This window comes from Manis javanica, chromosome X (assembly GCF_040802235.1).
Source record: "Manis javanica isolate MJ-LG chromosome X, MJ_LKY, whole genome shotgun sequence".
NCBI classification, from domain to species: Eukaryota; Metazoa; Chordata; class Mammalia; order Pholidota; family Manidae; genus Manis; species Manis javanica.
In genome coordinates this window covers 39,874,377-39,896,038 of record NC_133174.1, presented here as the reverse complement: position 1 = coordinate 39,896,038, position 21,662 = coordinate 39,874,377, and the positions used below count along the sequence as shown (strand labels likewise).

The 21,662-nt window shown below is 38.2% G+C and overlaps 1 protein-coding gene across 3 annotated transcripts in view; it reads right to left on the bottom strand.

Moving 5' to 3' along the window:
* The window catches only part of JADE3 (jade family PHD finger 3), a 192,951-nt gene that overhangs the window by 98,689 nt on the left and 72,600 nt on the right, over positions 1–21,662 (bottom strand). For 2 of the 3 annotated variants that reach the window (XM_036996398.2, XM_036996397.2), the window contains 2 exons: positions 1,313–1,369; positions 446–525 (listed from right to left, as the gene is read on the bottom strand). The exons of the other annotated variant lie outside the window; for it this stretch is intronic. In XM_036996398.2, the coding sequence (XP_036852293.2) occupies positions 446–525; positions 1,313–1,358 (126 nt within the window). In that variant the 5' untranslated portion in view covers positions 1,359–1,369. The remainder of the gene's footprint in view (positions 1–445; positions 526–1,312; positions 1,370–21,662) is intronic. 3 annotated transcript variants of the gene reach the window in all.

The following is a 21,662-nucleotide window of genomic DNA, read 5'->3' as shown; positions in this document are numbered from 1 at the left end:
GAATGTGTAAGTACCCATCACAGCCCACAGCCCAGATCGCCAACCTAATCCTTCCCTTATCTATCCACAACCTCATCTGTCCCTTCCTGCATTGCCTCCTACTTGCCAACTTAACTCTTTCCAATCACAGGCCAGACCTTTGAGTCCTTGCCAATTCTCCAAGTCTGGCTCCCTTTGACATCTTGGCTAAGGGAGGCTTTGTATTCTAAAGCCAGGCACTTAAGTGTCATCACCAAATGAAATCAGTGTGTGAAGATTAACTGTTCTCCCAAAGGGAAAAGAAAATGGGATCCTTTTTGAAAAATAAAAAAAGTTCATTAGAAAACAAGCCCATCACTGACACACAGTTTACTCCACACATCTCCAAGATCTGGGTGGTTTAGGTATGCAGGCAGAAGGCAGCTGTCTATTTTTTTAAGTCTAAATATTGAATATCTGATCTCACCTCAGCAGGTTTCTTGAATTCTTTTGGAATTTTTGACTTGTTTCTATGCATTGAGCCAGAATTAAAGGAAGTGGAAGGACCTGCAAAAGATAATTAGAAAAAAATGCTGAGACTTATTACCTGCTAATAACTAAATGTCATATAGCTAAGTGTCATCCAAGAGACTATGAAAGATATGATGGAGAAGAGCACAGTGATCTTATATCACTGAAGAAGACAGTTAAATTGCAACCAAGAAAGTCTCACAATGGAGTTTAACAACATTTATAAGTGACCTCTCAGTGTACAGAAGCTTCCACAAGGCTAATACTAAGGAGATTCAATCTGGTGTAATCATACCAAATAACATTTTGGAATAACATGATTCATAGTCCACCTGGAGAAAAAGTATCTGCAAAAGCAAGTGGATAAACTAAAACTGTGGAGCAAGTAATCTGTGTATGCTTCAGCACTTCCACAGGCACTATTAGTAAGGTTGTTGTCTTTTACAAATGATGAGTTATTCAGTCAAACATTTAGTACCTGAATGACAATTAGAATTGTAGGGCCTATAATTTACACTCTCATACTTTTCTTCCTTTCTAGAAAAGCACTGTTAAATAATTATTAGATTTAGCTTTTGTTGTTTTAGATAAATGAAAAATGAAAAACAAAATGCTATATATATGCTACCAGTTCTCCCACCTAACTTACCTAATTCTAATTAAATTTAAATGCATATAAGAAAAATGGTATTCCAAGCTTCACTTCCTAGAAACATTGTTTTTTAGCCATTGAAGGAAGCATGAAACAGCTTGCCCTCAAGTCAAAGAAGAAACCCTCAAGCACAGATACAGAGGTTGCCAGCTGTTGGCCGGTTCTACTCACTCTCGTCTGAACTGTCACTGCTGCTGAGAGTTCTATGGCGTTTCATCCTGGAACATCCTGGGAAAGAGAACAACACTGAATAAAACAGTCAACACACACACACCCATCCTAGAGGGCAGTTAACAGATGTAGGAAGTCCTACAGAGTCCCAGCAGCAGCAGACAAATCAAATCAATCAAATGATTTCTGTCAAGAATATTCTTAAATGACCTAGAGTGATGGGAGAAGAGTACTGCCAAATTCTCTAACACAATGGCAAAGACTGGGTGAGGCCACCTATTAGCCTTAGGAGGAATCCCAAGCAGTAGAAGATGAATGGTACAGACTGGCTGGAGCCCCATGAGGCCACATGACAGCTGCCCACCCAAACAAAGAGGGGGCAGCCATGGTGCTGTCACCAGCCTGGGATCCTCAATAAGGGAGGAGCAGGAAAGGAAAAAGCAGTTGCAAAGGCAGAGCTATGAAGGGCTATGGTTGAAAGGCATGAGACATGGTTAGCTGAAGAAAGAACAAGTGAGGTGTGTCCTACCTTTAAGAATACAACCACACTGCTTTTCTGCCTGCCTTTTTTTCCTCTTTCTCACTTTGTCCCTCCACATCCCCCACCTGCAAACGAGCCTAATTTAAAATTATATATTTATATACACCACAAGGAATATAGAAAGCACCTATATTGTGAAAAACACGTAATGCTTTTGACTAAAACTTCTAATGGTTTAAGTGCCCTTCCTTGTGTGTGTGTGTGGCCAATGACAGATAAAGAAAATGTACCACATTTCTGGGAACACACCAGCACTAGAGTGTAGGAACAAAGAAAGACACAGACATTTGGAGTAATAAAGTAAGTGCTGGAAATATAAACTAGAAAAGACAGTGATACAGTTCATAATTGACATTCTTGCCACATTATACAAAAATGCTACTCAGGGTAATCATGATTCCACAAGGAATAAAGCTCAGGGCTACTACCTTCAAGTCACTCACAATCTACCAAGGAGATGGAAATAAGTACAAGGCCACTGTGAGCAATTAGGAGTTACAGAAATAAAACTTTATGTTAAAAAACTAATAGAGTTCCATTTCTGGCATGACAATGGGAAGAGCTTCAGAGACCTACTCTCCAGTGAAACTGGTGAAAATTATTTGAAAAAGAAACAAAAAAACCCACCCACTTACAATCTCTGCAAATGGTCCTAAGGACATATAGCAAATGAAGCAGCATTTATTAAAGAAACTCTACTAAAACTCAGTGAGTAAAGAGTCTGTGGTATCTGGACCTAGACCCCACTCCCCCTATCTCCTATCTTGGTACAGATCTCACACCAGACTGGTGAAGCCAAGAACACAGAGCTCCCTCTCTCCCAGCTCCCAGTTGTAAGGCTTTCATCCTCGGAGGAACAAGATGTCAGTGTTTATCATTCTGCCCCCAGTTACCTGTTGCTGTGGCTAAGTTCCAGACAAGTGTGACTGAGAGCTGGGAGCTTCTTTCTTCCAGGCAGCCATCCATGGAGGCTACACCTAGAGGATGGTGCCACTAAGAATATTGAGGCCCCAACTGCCCTGACCCCAGCTCATGGAATGGGGGTTCTACATCAGGAGAGGCAAACCTGAGACCTGGGGCTGCCACTCAGAGGGAAGCACATCATTGTCCTCACCCCCTGTACTAGAGCTGTGGCTCGGAGATTTTGCCTAGGGGGAGAAGCAGGCCATAGAAAAGAGGGCTCCAAATCTCCCCCAATGGAACTGACTTCATTTGCAATGGAGTGTGAACTTCAGGCCTAAGCTGGTTAGGATGCTGGAGAGAACTGGGGGGGAGAAGACAGCTGGAAGGAACCATCCTGGGGTTAGAAGAAATCTCAAATACTTATTTCTGGAACTATTCCTTCCAAGGAGCCTTAATTTGACTGGATCAGTTTGTGGAGCAATTTACGTCCCAGGGAATTATTAAAAATAGCAGCCCAATCAGCCAGCAATTAGTGCATCTTAACAGCCAGTCGTGGTCAGGGAAAGAGACAGTCAAAAAGAGCCCTGTCAAGACCACTGTCATCCCAGGGTGACTGTGGGCATATGGAAGGATTCACTCCTAAGAAACAACATCAAGACTTCACATTGCAGGGCAAAGGGCTGTGGGGAAGGGAGTAAACAGACTTCAATCAAATAATCCAGTCACTAAAGAGTAAACAAAAAACAATAACCCTGGTGTGGGTGGGGAGACACTAGTATACTATATTGCTAGATTATATTTCTAAAATGTCCAGTTCCCAACAAAAAATTATGAGACATGCAATAAAACATAAGAGTATGACCTATATGCCTGTGAGAGTAGACAGATACCGTATTTAACAGGCAAAGACTTTAAATTAGCCATATAATTATGTTTTAAGAACTAAAGTAAACCATGGTTAAAGACGTAAAGGAAGGTAAGCATAAAGAGATAGAAAGTACCAAGAAGAACCAAATGGTAAGTCTGGCACTGAAAGGTACAATAAGTGAAATGAAAAATTCATTGAAGAGGCTCAACAGCAGATTTGAACTGGCAGAAGAATTAGTGAACTTGAAATAGATCAGTAGAGATTATGCAAGCCAAAGAACAGAGAGAAAACATATGGAAGAAAAATTAACAAAAGCCTAAGAGAAGAGTGGGGCATCATTAAGTACACACACACATATGTGTGTGTGTATGTGTGTGTGTATACATATACATACATACACATATATATATGTATGAATACCACAAGGAAAGGAGAAAAAAATATTCAAAAAATACTGAAAACTTCCCAAATTTACTCATAAACAATTTGTACAACCAGGAAGCTAAAAAAACTCCAAGTAATTTATACTACCACTACTACTATTACTACCACTACCACCATCACCACCACCACCTGCAAAGAGATCCACAGATACATCATAGCAAAACTGCTAAAAGGCAGACAAGGAGAAAACCCTGAAAGCAGCAAGGGAAAAAAGGACTCCTCATTTATACGGGAACCCCAACAGGATTAACAGCTGACTTCTTATTAGACACAGTGGAAATCAAAAGGCAGTGAGATAAGGTATTCAAAGTGCTCTGTAGGGATGTTTGTACATGTCAGTGACTATATTAAGAATCATGATATTGTATACTTTAAATGGGTGAACTGTATGGTATGTAAATTATATCTTGATAAAGCTGCTATTTTAAAACCAATAGGATTAGCACAAATATCAAAATCATTATTCAAAGTTATATTTGTCCTACTGTTAAAGTCAATGGAATACTTCTTTTTTAAATTGAGATATAACTGACCTATAACACTATATTAGTTTCAGGCATACACGTAATGATTCAATATTTGTATATATTGCAAAATGAAAACTATTTCTTTAAAGAGAATGTTAACCTCCCATCAAATAAATTGTCTGGGTTACATTTGGCTCCTTGGTACAAAACTTAAGACATTCAGACACTCTTCTGAGATGCAAATGAGAACAACAATAACAAAACACTTCCCTTCAAAAAGTATGTGTAAAGTCATAATGAATGTAGAAATTTAAACAAAAAGTGATATATTTTCTAATTATTCCCTATTGAATGTACAAATCTAGCTCAAGTAGCACTTCATTTGTCTGATGTCACCAGGATGTTCTATATATGGAAACTTTGCAGATAAATGTTGTGCCCAAACATTTAAAATCCTATTAACAATGAGAGCTCTTATAAAATATCCATTTATTAGTATTCTGTTGCTGCAGCAACAACTTATCATAAAGTCAGAGGCTTAAAACTATACCAATTTATTAACTTGTAGTATAGTGGGTCAGAAGTCTGACACAGGTATCACTGGATTAAAATCAAGATGTTGGCAGGGTTGCATTCCTTTTTGGATGCTCTAGGAAAGAGTCCATCTCCTTGCCCTTTTCATCTTCTAGAGACAACTCACATTCCTTGGAATTCTGGCCCTCCTCCTCAATCTTCAAAGCTGGCAACACTGCATCTCTCTAACCCTGCTTCTGTCATCACATCTCATTCCCTAACCCTTTTCTTCTGCCTCCCTCTTCCACTTTAAGGGCCCTTGTGATAACATCAGGCTCACCTGGATAATCTATAACAATGTCCCTATTTTAAAGTCAGTTAATTAGCAGCCCCAATTCTACTTTGCTGTGTAACCTAATATATTCACAGGTTCCAGGGATTAGGGCACAGACACCTTTAGGGGCCCATTATTCTGTCTACCACAGCTGAATATATCTTTACATTATTAAAAGTGAATATAAGGGATGCAAAGGTGGTATAATATTTGTAAACCAATCAATATCATATACCACATTAACAAAAAGGATTAAAAACCACATTACCATCTCAATAGATGCTGAAAAAGCATGACAAAATTCAACATCCATTCATGATAAAAATTCTCAACAAAATGGGTATAGAGGGTACGTACTTCAACATAATAAAAGGCCATACATGACAAACCCACAGCCAACATCATACTTAACAGCAAGAAGCTGAAAGCATTTCATCTAAGATCAGGAACAAGCAAGGATGCCCACTCTCCCCACTTTTAATCAACATAGTACTGGAGGTCCTAGCCATGGCAATCAGACAAAACAAAGAAACAAACAGCATCCAGATTGGTCAGGAAGAAGTCAAACTGTCACTATTTGCAGATGACATGAAATTGTACATAAAAAACCCAAAAGAATCCACTTCAAAACTACTAGAACTAATAGCTGAATTCAGCAACATTGCAGGATACAAAATTAATACACAGAAATCTGTGACATTCCTATACAGTAATGATGAACTAGCAGAAAGAGAAATCAGGAAAACAATTCCATTCACAATTGCATCAAAAAGAATAAAATATCTAGGCATAAACCTAACCAAGGAATTGAAAGACCTATACCCTGAAAACTACAAGATACTCCTAAGAGAAATTAAAGAGGATACTAATAAATGGAAATTCATCCCATGCTCCTGGGTAGGAAGAATTAATATTGTTAAAAATGGCCATCCTGCCTAAAGCAATCTACAGATTCAATGCAATCCCTATCAAAATACCAACAGCATTCTTCAATGAACTAGAACAAATAGCTCTAAAATTCATATGGCACCAAAAAAGACCCCAAATAGCAAAAGCAATCCTGAGAAAGAAGAACAAAGCTGGAGGGATTACGATCCCTGACTTCAAGCTATACTACAAAGCTACAGTAATCAAAACAGTATGGTACTAGCACAAGAACAGAGTCATAGACCAATGGAACAGAATTGAGAGCCCAGCTATAAACCCATGCATATATGATCAATTAATATATGATAAAGGAGCTGTGAATATACAATGGAGAAAAGACAGCCTCTTCAACAACCGGTGTTGGGAAAACTGGACAGCTACATGCAAGAGAATGAAATTAGATTACCTCCATACACAAAAGTAAACTTGAAATGGATCAAAGACCTGAATGTAAGACAAGAAACCATAAAACTCTTAGAAGAAAACATAGGCAAAAATCTCTTGAACATAAGTACGGGCAATTTTTTCCTGGACACATCTCCATGGGCAAGGGAAACAAAATAAAAAATGAACAAATGGGCCTACATAAAACTAAAAAGCTTCACTAGAGAAAAGGACACCATCAGGAGAAAAAAAGGCAACCTACAGAATATAAATGATTTATCCAATAAGAGGTTAACATCCAAAATATATAAAGAATGCATACACCTCAACACCAAAAAAACCCAAAACCCAAATAACCCAACTAAAAAATGGGTGGAGGACCTGAATAGATACTGCTCCAAAGAAGTAATACAGATGGCCAATGGGCACATGAAAAGATGCTCCACATTGCTAATCATCAGAGAAATGCAAATCAAAACTAGAATGATATATCACCTCACACCTGTTAGAATGGCCAAAAGACAAAAGATAACAAGTATTGGTGAGGATGTGGAGAAAGGGGAACCCACCTACACTGTTGGTGGGAATGCAAATTGGTACAACCACTGTGGAAAGCAGCATGGAGGTTCCTCAAAAAAGTGAAAATAGAAATACCTTTCAACCCAGTAATTCTACTTCTAGGAAGTTACCTGAAGAAAACAAATGATTCAAAAAGATACATGCACCACTATGTTTACTGCCACACTGTTTGCAATAGCCAAGATAAGAAAGCAACCCATAGATGACTGGATAAAGAAGATGTGGTACATAAACACAATGGAATATTATTCAGCCATAAAAAGAAAAGAAATCCTGCCGTTTCCAACAACATGGAAGGATCTAGAGGGTAGTATGCTTAGTGAAATAAGCCAGGTGGAGCAAGACAAATACCATATGATTTCACTTATTTGTGGAATGTAAAAACAAAGCAAACAGAATGAACAAAACAGCAGTAGACTCAAAGACACTGAGAAGTGACTGGTGGTTACCATAGGGGAAAGAGTTTGGGGTGGGTGGATGGGGATAGTGAGGGGGATAAAGGGGCACAAAAACTCTCAATCATAATATAAGTTGGTAATGGAGATAGTAGTACAGCATGCAGAATATAGTCAATGCTTGTGCATCTTTCTATGTTGACAAATAGAAACCACACTAGAGGGAGTGAGGATTTCATAATATGCATAACTGTTAAACCACTGTATTATATACTTGAAACTAATATATAAGATTGTATATCAACGATACATCAATAAAAAATTAAAGACACAATAGGAACATAGGTACCTAAAATAAAACAAAAAAAGTGATTATATTCCCGCACAAACATGTCCAAAAGATTTTTGACAAAGGTAGAAAAGGAATTCAGTGGAAGAAATATAGCCTTTTCAATAAGTGGTACTAAAGCAGTAGTAAAAAATAAAAAACAAAACCCAAACCCAACTATGTTACAGACCTTCTACAAAGATAGTAAAAGTATAAAACTTTTAGAAAAACATAGGAGAAAATCCTGGGATTCAGGGCTAAGCAAAGAGTTCTCAGACTTGACAACAAAAGCAAGATATGTCAAAAAAAATTCATCTTCATTAAAATGAAAAACTTCTCTGTAAGATGATACAAAAACAAGTTATAGAATGGGACAAAGTATTTATAAACCACACATCTGACAATGGAGTTGTATCCAGACTATGTAAAGAACTCTAAAAACTCAACAAGGAAACCAATGATTCAATTAAAAATGGGTAGAAGACTTGAACAGACATTTCATCAAAAAAGTAATACAAATGGCAAATAAGCACATGAAAAGATAGTCAATATTATTAGCTATTTGGGAAATGCAAATTAAAACCACAATGGCTGAAGTAAAAAATTGTGAAAATTCAAACAATGGAAATTATGTGAAGACACTGTTTTACTTACACATTACTAGTGGGAATGTAAAATGGTACAGCTATTCTAGAAAACAATATGGCCATTTCTTTAAAAATTATACATGCAACTACCACAGGACTCAGCAGTTGAACTCCTGAACATTTATCCCATAGAAATGAAAATTTGTGTTCACATACAAATTTGTACACAAATATTTATAGTGGCTTTATTCAGAAGAGCCAAAAACTGGAAGCAACCCAGACGTCTTTCAACAGGTGAATGGTTAAACAACTAGTGGTACATCCATGCAATGGAATACTACTCAGCCATAAAAAGAAACAAAGTACTGATCCATGCTACAACATGTAAAACAAATGTTAAAAAAAAACTTAGCAAAAACACTATGGTCAGTGAAGAAGTCATAAATCCAAGATCACTTATTGTATGATTACATTTATATGAATATCCAGAGTAGCAACAGCTGTAGAGACAGGAAATAGATTAGTGGTTGCTTAGGGTAGGGAGTAAGATGTGGACTGACTGCAAATGTGCATAAAGCTTCTTTATGGTATTAGAGAACTGTTCTAAAATTGGATAGTAGTAATGACTGCAAAACCATATAAATATACTAAAACTCACTGAATTGTGTATTTAAAATGGATGGATATTTTATAGTATGTAAATTATACCTCAATAAAGCTGTAGAAAACCTTAAAAATTATCATAACAATTTACCAATGAGAAATTTTTAGGCAGAGTCAAGAGTAGCAATAGAAAAATTCTGTGTCTACTGAACATAGCCTCCATATGGATAACTCATACTGGGATCAAAGGCAGCAAATGCCATAGAAGAAATACTTTTATTCTCTAAAAACTCAGTAAAGAAAGCCAGCTGAACACAAACCCTCCCCTCTCTTCTCACTTCCCTGAGAGTTTCAGGAGACCAAAGAGTGTTTTTGAGTTAGATACTCCTCTCATCTGAAGTTCTCGTCTTAATGAATTCTGGCTAAAACAGTATCCCATTTTATATAATACTCTGTTCTTTAAGTGAGTTACCAAACTGTTCATGACTGAGGGAGGTGCAGATTTGTATTTGTGTTTTTAAAACTATTACAGTAACAATAATTTTTAATTAAAGGTAGAAACAAAAAAATCTCATATTACCCATAAAGAGCCTAGGAAAACAGATTATCTAACACTACTAATACCAATCCGGGAAAATAACAAACTGGATGATTTTTAAAAAGGAAACAAAAAGCAAGCAAATTTCAGTGTCTGGACTATTAAAGTCCATTGATCTGTCTATCCATTTCTGTGACAGCACTGCTGTTTTAATTACTGTAGGGAAATGACAACAGTAAATATAGCAGAATGATTTCATGATGGTAAATCTTTAGTTCTGTCCTTCCTTATTTATTATTCCTAATCCCAACAGTCCTGTAAATATCACCAGCCATTTTACAGATGAGGATATTGGGGTTTTAAAATGTTTAAGCAACATGCTTTGGAGCTACATAGCCACCAGAGGGCAGAGTTGGCACGTATATTGGAAATGGGCACTCCAAGGAGACCTTGAGACCGGAGCCAGGTGGGGGGATAACATCAGGAATGCTGCCCCTTCTACACCCAGCCTCCTCAGCATGGCCTCTGAGGCCCACAGTATTCTTGTTCGGATCTGTCCAGCCTCATCGGCTGCTGCTCCTCTTCCCTCCCATGTGATTCCATGGACACATCATGTTTCATACTTACTGGTCTTTGCACAGGGCTTTTCCCTCTGCCTATAGTTCCCTCCCTGTTTACCCCGACTGGCCCATTTTACCCTCAGCTTGGTCCTACCCATTTGTCAGATCTCCTCAATGAAACTCCCTGGTTACCTTCCTTTCACAATTAATCCTTTGCTTTCTATCCAAGTTTATACATGCTTCTCTCCTTGTAAAAAACACCTCAGTTGCACTGTGAATATTCTTTACATGGTCTGCCCTGCCACTAGACCATAACCATCTCGAAAGCAGGGATTTTGTCACAGGCACCTCTTATCCGAGGTCTTAGCACACAGTTGTGCACAAAGTAAACATGTAAAAGAGTAATATATGCTGTGATGTCCCATCCAGATCCCCTCTACCTAGTTAGCACTAGCATATCCATCTCTCAGCTACTGCCTATTGGCTGCTAATGACTCAACAGCTGTCCCCCTAAGAGGTGTAGTCTTGCCAGGGAGATTATATACTCTCCCTTTCTCACTCCCAGGGGCAGCCAGAAGCCAGTTAATTATTATACACCCCCACCAAAACAGGCTAAGGTTAGACGTTCCTAAGACGATATCCTTATTTTTAGCTCCTTCCTCTTCCCTATCCTCTTGTCCTGGCTCCCTTAGAGGTTTCTCCTGAGAGCACTCTTCTCAATAAATCACATACGTTCAAATACTGTCTCAGGTTCTACTTCCAAGCACCCCTATTAAGACAACATGTGAATCTTCATTAAGTTCTACACTTTAAAAAGTACTTTAGAATAACATTATTTTTTTGTTAAGCAAAACCATAAGTAAGTACAGCTCAATCTTGGAGTAACTTCGTGATATGCCTCAGTGTCTTATATTTGGATATATTATTCAGCTGTTGATTTTCCAGTCCTCTATTCAGAGTATAGACTTTATAAAGGCATTCTTTACTTCCAGTTCCTTACCTCCCACAGTGAGTATTCCTTTGTTCTGGCAGAAATGAAATATGCTCCAGCCCCACCTTGCGCTCTTGGGGACAGTAATTATGACAGCAATTTTCAGATCTTATTCTTACTACAATTTCAACCAAAGTGATTAACAGCACACTGATTTATCTTAAAGTGACTGTAAGCCAGGCAAAATACAAATGTATAAAGTAAATGCCTTTCTTGGGTGAAACTCCTTTAAAGGAGTGCTGTATAGAAGTCAACCCAACTGGGATTATTTGGGACTGGAATCTAAATCTGTGGTTTGGTGGCTACTTTACTCCCCATTAATAATCCCACAGGAAAGCAGGCAGGCAAGGAAAACTGATTAACTCAAACACATCCCTTCCCTTTTCTTCTATATGCCCATGAGACATACTTGTGAAATGCATGGTCAGTATAAGGATTCCCTTTGCTCTACTCTCTGTGAAGCCTTACAGCAGCTTAAAACATAATCTAAGACTCTAAACAGAGTCACATCCTTTGACCCAGAAATTCTACTTCCAACATTTATTTCTGAGAAATAATCCAAAACATAGAAAACACTTTATGAACATAAATGTTCATTAAAACTCCATAATAAAAAAATAAATGAAACCTGGCTATCACACAAAAGAGCGATAATTAAAGTGCATTAATATTATGGTATTTCATTCAATCATTTAAACATGGATAAAGGAAAACATTTATGTGAAAATGCTAAGTGGAAAAAACAGCATAAAATTGGTTTTATAGAAACCGGGAGCCAAGATGGTGGCGTGAGTAGAGCGGCGGAAATCTTCTCCCAAAACCATATACATATTTGAAAATACAACAAATACAACTAATCCTAAAAGAGAGACCAGAAGACACAGGAAAACATCCAGACCACATCCACACCTGCAAGAACCCAGCACCTCATGAAGGGGGTAAGATACAAGCCCTGGCCCGGTGGGACCCGAGTGCCCCACACCCCAGCTCCGGGCAGGAGGAGAGGAGTCGGAGAGGGGAGGGAGAGGGAGCCCAGGACTGCTAAACAGCCAGCCCTAGCCATCCGCACCAGAGCGCAGACACAGTGCGTGCATGGGGTCCTGGATACTAGGGAAACAGGACAGTAAGACCTGTGAGCACGTCCCCGCAGCTGGCGCCCTGGGGACAAAGAAAAGCAAGTGCTTTTTGGAAGTCTTAAAGGGACAGGGACTGCACAGCCGGATGGAAGCATCCTGGGACACTTAGTCCAGGAGCAGGGAATCTGGGGAACTCTGGGCACTCTAACCCCCTGGGCAGCAGGGAGCATGGAGGCCCCTCACAGAGATAAACAGCCTCCTGGCCATTCCCCCTCCAACACGGATCCACCATATCGGAGCAGCAGCCCAAGGCAGGCCACCCCCACAGCAACAGTGGAGATAAACTCCATAGCGGCCAGGCAAGAATCAGAAGCCCCGTCTGGGTGCAGCTGCCCAGCACAAGCCACTAGAGGTCACTGTTCTCCCAGGAGAGGGAGGCCACAAACCAACACAAAGGGAAGTTCTTCCAGCCGTCACTCATGCCAGCTCTGCAAACTATCCCTATCACCATGAAAAGGCAAAATTTCAGGTAGACCAAGATAACAGAGACAACACCTGAGAAGGAGACAGACCTAAAAAGTCTTCCTGAAAAAGAATTCAAAATAAAAATCATAAACATGCTGATGGAGATGCAGAGAAATACACAAGAGCTAAGGGATGAAGTCTGGAGGGAAATTACAGACGGCCGGAGGGAGATTACAGATGTCTGGAAAGAGATTACAGAAGTGAAACAAACTCTGGAAGGATTTATGAGCAGAATGGACAAGATGCAAGAGGCCATTGATGGAACAGAAAGCAGAGAACAGGAACGCATAGAAGCTGACACAGAGAGAGATAAAAGGATCTCCAGGAATGAAACAATATTAAGAGAACTGTGTGACCAATCCAAAAGGAACAATATCTGTATTATAGGGGTACCAGAAGAAGAAGAGAGAGAAAAAGGGATAGAAAGTGTCTTTGAAGAAATAATTGCTGAAAACTTCCCCAAACTAGTGGAGGAAATAATCAAACACACCATGGAAATGCACAGAACTCCCAACAGAAAGGACCCAAGGAGGACAACACCAAGACACATAATAATTAAAATGGCAAAGATCAAGGTCAAGGAAAGCGTATTAAAGGCAGCTAGAAAGAAAAAGGTCACATATAAAGGAAAACCCACTAGGCTATCATCAGACTTCTCAACAGAAACCTTACAGGCCAGAAGAGAATGGCATGATATATTTAATGCAATGAAACAGAAGGGCCTTGAACCAAGAATACTGTATCCAGCATGATTATCATTTGAATATGAAGGAGGGATTAAACAATTCCCAGACAAGCAAAAGTTGAGGGAATTTGCCTCCCACAAACCATCTCTACAGGGTATTCTTGAGGGACTATTCTAGACGGAACACTCCTAAGACTAAACAGACGTCACCAGAGAAAATAAAATCACAGCAAAGAAAGCAGACCAACCAAGTACTAACTAAAGGCAAAAAATAAAATGAACTACCCACTAAAAGCAGTTAAAGGAAACACGAAAGAGCACAGAATAAAACAACCAACATATAAAGAATGGAGGAGGAGGAATAAGATGGGAGAGAAGAAAAGAAACTCCAGACAGTGTATATAACAGCTCAATAAGTGAGCTAAGTTAGGCAGTAAGATACTAAAGAAGCTAACTTTGAACCTTTGGTAACCACGAATCTAAAGCCTGCAATGGCAATACGTACATATCTTCCAAAAGTCACCCTAAATGTAAATGGACTGAATGCACCAATCAAAAGACACAGAGTAATAGAATAGATAAAAAAGGAAGACCCATCTATATGCTGCTTACAAGAAACTCACCTCAAACCCAAAGATATGCACAGAGTAAAAGTCAAGGGATGGAAAAACATATTTCAGGCAAACAACACAGAGAAGAAAGCAGGGGTTGCAGTACTAGTATCAGACAAAATAGACTTCAAAACAAAGAAAGTAACAAGAGATAAAGTAGAACATTACATAATGATAAAGGGCTCAGATCAACAAGAGGAAATAACCGTTCTAAATATATATGCACCCAACACAGGAGCACCAGCATATGTAAAACAAATACAACAGACCTAAGGGGGAATTAGAATGCAATGCATTCATTTTACGAGACTTCAACATGCCACTCACCCCAAAGGATAGATCCACTGGGCAGAAAATAAGTATGGACACGGAGGCACTGATCAACACACTAGAACAGAGTGACGTAATAGATATCTATAGAACTCTACATCCAAAAGCAACAGGATATACATTCTTCTCAAGTGCACATGGAACATTCTCCAGAATAGACCACATACTAGGCCACAAAAAGAGCCTCAGCGAATTCAAAAAGACTGAAATTCTACCAACCAACTTTTCAGACCACAAAGGCATAAAACTAGAAATAAAATTCTACAAAGAAAACAAAAAGGCTCACAAACACATGGAAGCTTAACAACATGCTCCTAAATAATCAATGGATCAACGAACAAATTAAAATAGAGATCAAGGAATATATGGAAACAAATGACAAAAACAATACAAAGCCCCAACTTCTGTGGGACGCAGCGAAAACAGTCTTAAGAGGAAAGTATATAGCGATCCAGGCAAACTTAAAGAAGGAAGAACAATACTAAATAAATAGTCTAAAATCACAATTATTGAAACTGGAAAAAGAAGAACAAATGAGGCCTAAAGTCAGCAGAAGGAGGGACATAATAAAGATCAAAGAAGAAATAAACAAAATTGAGAAGAATAAAACAATAGAAAAAATCAATGAAACCAAGAGCTGGTTCTTTGAGAAAATAAACAAAATAGATAAGCCTCTAGACAAATTTACTAAGAGAAAAAGAAAATCAACACACATCAACAGATTCAGAAATGAGAATGGAAAAATCACGACAGACTCCACAGAAATACAAAGAATTATTAAAGACTACTATGAAAACCTATATGCCAACAAGCTGGAAAACCTAGAAGAAATGGACAACTTCCTAGAAAAATACAACCTTCCAAGACTGACCAAGGAAGAAACATAAAAGTTAAACAAACCAATTACGAGCAAAGAAATTGAAACGGTAATCAAAAAACTACCCACGAACAAAACCCCCAGGCCAGACGGATTTACCTTGGAATTTTATCAGACATAGAGAGAAGACATAACACCCATTCTCCTTAAAGTTTTCCAAAAAATAGAGGAGGAGGGAAAACTCCCAAACTCATTCTATGAAGCCAACATCACCCTAATACCAAAACCAGGCAAAGACCCCACCAAAAAAGAAAATTACAGACCAATATCCCTGATGAATGCAGATGCAAAAATATTCAATGAAAATTAGTAAACTGAGTTCAAAAATATATCAAAAGGATCATACACCATGACCAAGTGGGATTCATCCCAGGGATGCAACGATGGTACAACATTCAGAAATCCATTAACATCATCCACCACATCAACAAAAAGAAGGACAAAAACCACATGATCATCTCCATAGATGCTGAAAAAGCATTTGACAAAATTCAACATTCATTCATGATAAAAACTCTCAGCAAAATGGGTAGAGGGCAAGTACCTTAACATAATAAAGGCCACATATGATAAACCCACAGCCAACATCATACTGAACAGCGAGAAGCTGAAAGCTTTTCCTCTGAGATCGGGAACAAGACAGGGATGCCCACTCTCCCCACTGTTATTCAACATAGTACTGGAGGTCTTAGCCATGGCAATTAGACAAAACAAAGAAATACAAGGAATCCAGATTGGTAAAGAAGAAGTTAAACTGTCACTATTTACAGATGACATGATATAGTACATAAAAAACCTAAAGACTCCACTCCAAAACTAGTAGAACTGATATCGGAACACAGCAAAGTTGCAGGATACAAAATTAACACAAAGAAATCTGTGGCTCTCCTATACACTAGCAATGAACCAATAGAAAGAGAAATCAGGAAAACAATTCCATTCACAATTGCATCAAAAAGAATAAAATACCTAGGAATAAACCTAACCAAAGAAGTGAAAGACCTATACCCTGAAAACTACAAGACACTCTTAAGAGAAATTAAAGGGGACACTAACAAATGGAAACTCATCCCCTGCTCTTGGCTAGGAAGAATTAATATCATCAAAATGGCCATATCGCCCAAAGCAATAAACAGATTCGATGCAATCCCTATCAAATTACCAGCAACATTCTTCATTGAACTGGAACAAATATTCAAAAATTTATATGGAAACACCAAAGACCCCAAATAGCCAAAGCAATCCTGAGAAAGAAGAATAAAGTTGGGGGGGATCTCACTCCCCAACTTCAAGCTCTACTACAAAGCCATAGTAATCAAGACAATTTGGGACTGGCACAAGAACAGAGCCACAGACCAGTGGAACAGATTAGAGACTCCAGACACTAACCCAAACATATATGGTCAATTAATATTTGATAAAGGAGCCATGGGCATACAATGGGGAAATGACAGTCTCTTCAACAGATGGTGCTGGCAAAACTGGACAGCTACATGTAAGAGAATGAAACTGGACCATTGTCTAACCCCATACACAAAAGTAAATTCTAAATGGATCAAAGACCTGAATGTAATTCATGAAACCATAAAACTTAGAAGAAAACATAGGCAAAAATCTCTTAGACATAAACATGAGTGACCTCTTCTTGAACATATCTCCCCAGGGTAAGGAAAACAAAAGCAAAAGTGAACAAGTGGGACTATATTAAGCTGAAAAGCTTCTGCCCAGCAAAAGACACCATCAATAGAACAAAAAGGTACCGTACAGTATGGGAGAATATATTTGTAAATGACAGATCCAATAAAGGCTTGACGTCCAAAATATATAAAGAGCTCACCTACCTCAACAAACAAAAAACAAATAATCCAACTAAAAAATGGGCAGAGGAACTGAATAGACAGATCTCCAAAAAAGAAATTCAGATGGCCAACAGACACATGAAAAGATGCTCCACATTGCTAGTTATCAGAGAAATGCAAATTAAAACCACAATGAGATATCACCTCACACCAGTAAGGATGGCTACCATCCAAAAGACAAGCAACAACAAATGTTGGCGAGGTTGTGGAGAAAGGGGAACCCTCCTACACTGCTGGTGGGAATGTAAATTAGTTCAACCATTGTGGAAAGCAGTATGGAGGTTCCTCAAAATGCTCAAAATAGAAATACCATTTGACCCAGGAATTCCACTCCTAGGAATTTACCCTAAGAATGTAGCACTCCAGTATGAAAAAGACAGATGCACCCCTATGTTTATCGCAGCACTATTTACAATAGCCAAGAAATGGAAGCAACCCAAGTGTCCATCAGTAGATGAATGGATAAAGAAGAAGTGGTACATATACACAATGGAATATTATTCAGCCATAAGAAAAATACAGTTCCTACCATTTGCAACAACATGGATGGAGCTAGAGGGTATTAGGTTGAGTGAAATAAGCCAGGCAGAGAAAGACAAGTACCAAATGATTTCACTCATATGTGGAATATAAGAACAAAGAAAAACTGAAGAAACAAAACAGCAACAGAATCACAAACCCAAGAATGGACTAACAGGTGCCAAAGGGAAAGGGACTGGGGAGGATGGGTGGATAGGGCGGGATAAGGGGGGGAAGAAGTAAGGGGGTATTATGATTAGCATGTATAATGTGGGGGGTGGGAGAAAGGGGAGGGCTGTGCAACACAGAGAAGACAAGTAGTCATTCTACAACATTTTGCTATGCTGATGGACAGTGACTATAATGGGGTTTGTGGGGGGGACTTGGTATAGGGGAGAGCCTAGTAAACATAATATTCTTCATGTAATCGTAGATTAATGATAACAAAAAAAAGAGAAAGAAAAGGGGGATTACTCCCTGATAGGATAAAACTAACTGCAAATCAATGATTAATGCATGCTTTACATATCCTTAATTTTGATCTTTTAAAGGGTGTCAGATGATCAGCTATGGAAGTACATTTTTCTGACAATATTCCTTTCTCTTAAAAAAAAAAAGCTAACCTTTTCAAAGAATATTGCTTCTCTCTCACTTACCAACTTTACATTTCCCTGTATGGCCCTGGAAGATTACTGGTTAGCCAGAGACGGGTAAGATTCCTCAAGGGAGGAACAACCTAAGACAGGCACAGTCGCAGGGGGGCCATCAGGTGAGAAATTGGGGATCAACAGAGGTGAGGCTTAGAACCTCACCCTCCCTGTTTTGAGAGAAATCTTCTGCATCCGTGGATGTTTTGTTGCCCTTGTCTAGCTTGGATTAATACTTAGTCTATAGGCACAGACCTGATCATCTACATTTGCCCTCTTACAGCACTAAATTATGTTTTCTACCTTTATCTTGCATCTACCTACCACTTCAGCATTTTATTAAAAAAATAATAATAATAAGGGAAATGTGGGATTCACATATAAATCAAGTATAAAAATCAAACGAATATTCATATTTGACCTGATTATTTATAGTTCATAATGCATGATCAAAACAGAAAGTTTCTGTGACGACTGCCCTTGTACTGTTCACCATGTAAGAACTTATTCACTACGTAAGAATTTGTACACCATGTAAGAACTTGTTTGTTGTGCTTCAGAAGATCCGAGACTGATGAGAATTAGGCTTGGGGTGGATTAATGATTGTGCATTGAGTCCCCTGTACAGAATTTTATTGTTGTTAACTGTTAACAACCATTTGATCAATAAATATGAGGGATGCCCACTCAAAAAAAAAATCAAACGAATAATCATATCTGACTTGATTGTTTATAGTTCATGATGTATGATCAAAACTGAAAGTTTCTGTGATATGACTGCCCTTGCACTGTTCACCATGTAAGAACTTGTTCACCATGTAAGAACTTGTCCGTTATGCTTCAGAAGATTGGAGACTGTTGAGAATTAGGCTTGGGGTTGATTAATGATTGTGTATTGAGTCCCCTATACAGAATTTTATTGTTGTTAACAACCATTTGATCAATAAATATGAGAGATGCCCTCTCAAAAATAAAAAAGATTGTGTACCAACTATACTCTATAGTTCAATGATATATATATATATATATATATATATATATATATATATATATAGATATAGTTACATAGTTATTTTGTTATAGCTCATTCTTTTAACAAACAAAAAGAGCTTTATTGAGATATAAATCACATAGCGTACAACTGACCCACTCAAAGCATGTAACTCAATGGCTTTTAGGATACTCATAGGTGTGTACAGCGGACATCACAGTCAATTTTAGGACATTTTTATCATCTCAAAAAGAAACCCCTATTGTTTAACGACTGTTCACTCACTTACCATGCATCTCTTAATCTCCCTATCCATCCCAGCCCGTAGCAACCACTAATTTATTTCATGTCTATAGATTTGCCTATTTTGTGCATTTCATATAAAAGCAGTCATATACTATGTGGTCTTTTTTGGCTGGCTTTTTTCACTTAGCATAGTATTTTAAAGGTTCATCCATGCTGTAGCATGTATCAGTATTTCATTCCTTTTTGTAACAGAATAATATTCCATTGTATGGATACAGTACATTTTGTTTATCTGTTCATTAGTTGATGGGCATTTGTATTGTTTCTAACTTCTGGCTATAAATAATGACACAATGAACATCCATATAAATAAATATCTGTATACAAAAAAAGTGGTTTTATAGTGAGATTACATCTATAAAAAATATAAAATATATAGAAATGGATGAAGGCCATAAACCAATTTACTAGCATTAATTGCATTAGTAATATTGAAGTAATGAATTTCTGGATTAAGATCATTCTTTCCAATTTTTTCCATTCTCCATATTTTAGCAGTACATGTATAGGGCATTTATAATTAGAAAAAATTACTTGTAAGACTTCAAGTTGTCTGTCCCCCTGCCACCCACAAATGATGTAACTGACCTGAAAAACTGAAACTAAAATAAACTGTCACTGCCATTCAAGAGGGGTATTAACCAGAGCTGGAAAAAATCCAGAGGAGCCCAATACAATCAATTAGATACAGACAATTTCATATTATATCACCCAAAATGCACATAATTTTGCAGTTTGGAAAAGACAAATATCTAAAAGCAGTGGTTCTCAACTGAAGGCAATTCTGTTCCCCAGGAAAACCTAGCAGTAACTGAAGACAATTCTGGTTGTCTGACTTGGAAGGGGCTGTTACCGGCATCTGGCAGCAGAGGCCAGGGGGCTGTTAAAGGTCTGACAACACAATGTAGTCCCTTGTGGCGCACAGATGCATCTGGCCCAATGTCAGCCCTGCCAAGGCTGAGAAATCTTGCTATAAAAGGATGAAGCAGAAGTTGATAAGAATCAAGAAAAGTTAGAAATGACTGCCTTGAGTTTATTCACCCAATCGGGAGTCAAAGTAACAAAGGAGCACTCCCTGAACCCAAAGGGAATTTTACCGAAAAGAAAGCAGGACTTTGAGCAATGCTTAGGGAACTCAGAGAACTCATCAGCTCAAGAAGTGGAACAGAATGAAAATGTAAATAGGTTCAAGGACTGAGATAAAATCAGAGAGAATAAACCCATGATGATATTTAGAAGTAAGCCTTAAGTAAAGAAGCATGTAAAAGCCCAGCTCCCTTAGGGTTTCAGGAAAATATCCTTCAGAGCCGTTAACAGAGACAGACGTTTGAATTGGATCACTGGTCAGACCAGAGCAGCACACTTGTTATATCCTTTTGCGTCAGGTGAATTCTTGCACTTTTGGGCAAAGAACTTTCCAAACTGCTCCTTAAACAGAAATCATGAATGTTATAAATATGCTTGAGTTGATCACCTCTGCTCTGAGGTAAACAAAACTAGCTCTCTCTACACTGAGACCGTTTGAGTGTACTGCCTATATGCTTTAATTCAGAATTCACTTCTCTCTACAGAACAATTCAATCTATCACTTCTTCAGTGTTGTGGAAACAAAAATTCCCTTCAAGCCTTTTCACCTTGAATGTCTTTAATCTCTATCACATTTCAGTTGTCCGGTGACTAAAGCCATAAATATCTATCTAGAGACTATGTAAATAAAAAATATCAGAAGAAAAAGAACATAACCCACATATTTTTCTGCTTTTCCTCACCCCTAAATCTGTCTTTAAAAAAGAAGAGATACCAGAAGTTGGAGTAGATGACTTTTTCTGTACTTTCTAAAAGAAGAACACCTTCATCTCAATCATTTTAAAGCTTGTTTTTAAATATGTGATTCATGAGTCCCCATGACCAGATGAGGAGTCTGGAGGTCAACTCTTTCCCAAAGCCCTCAAAAAAGCATAA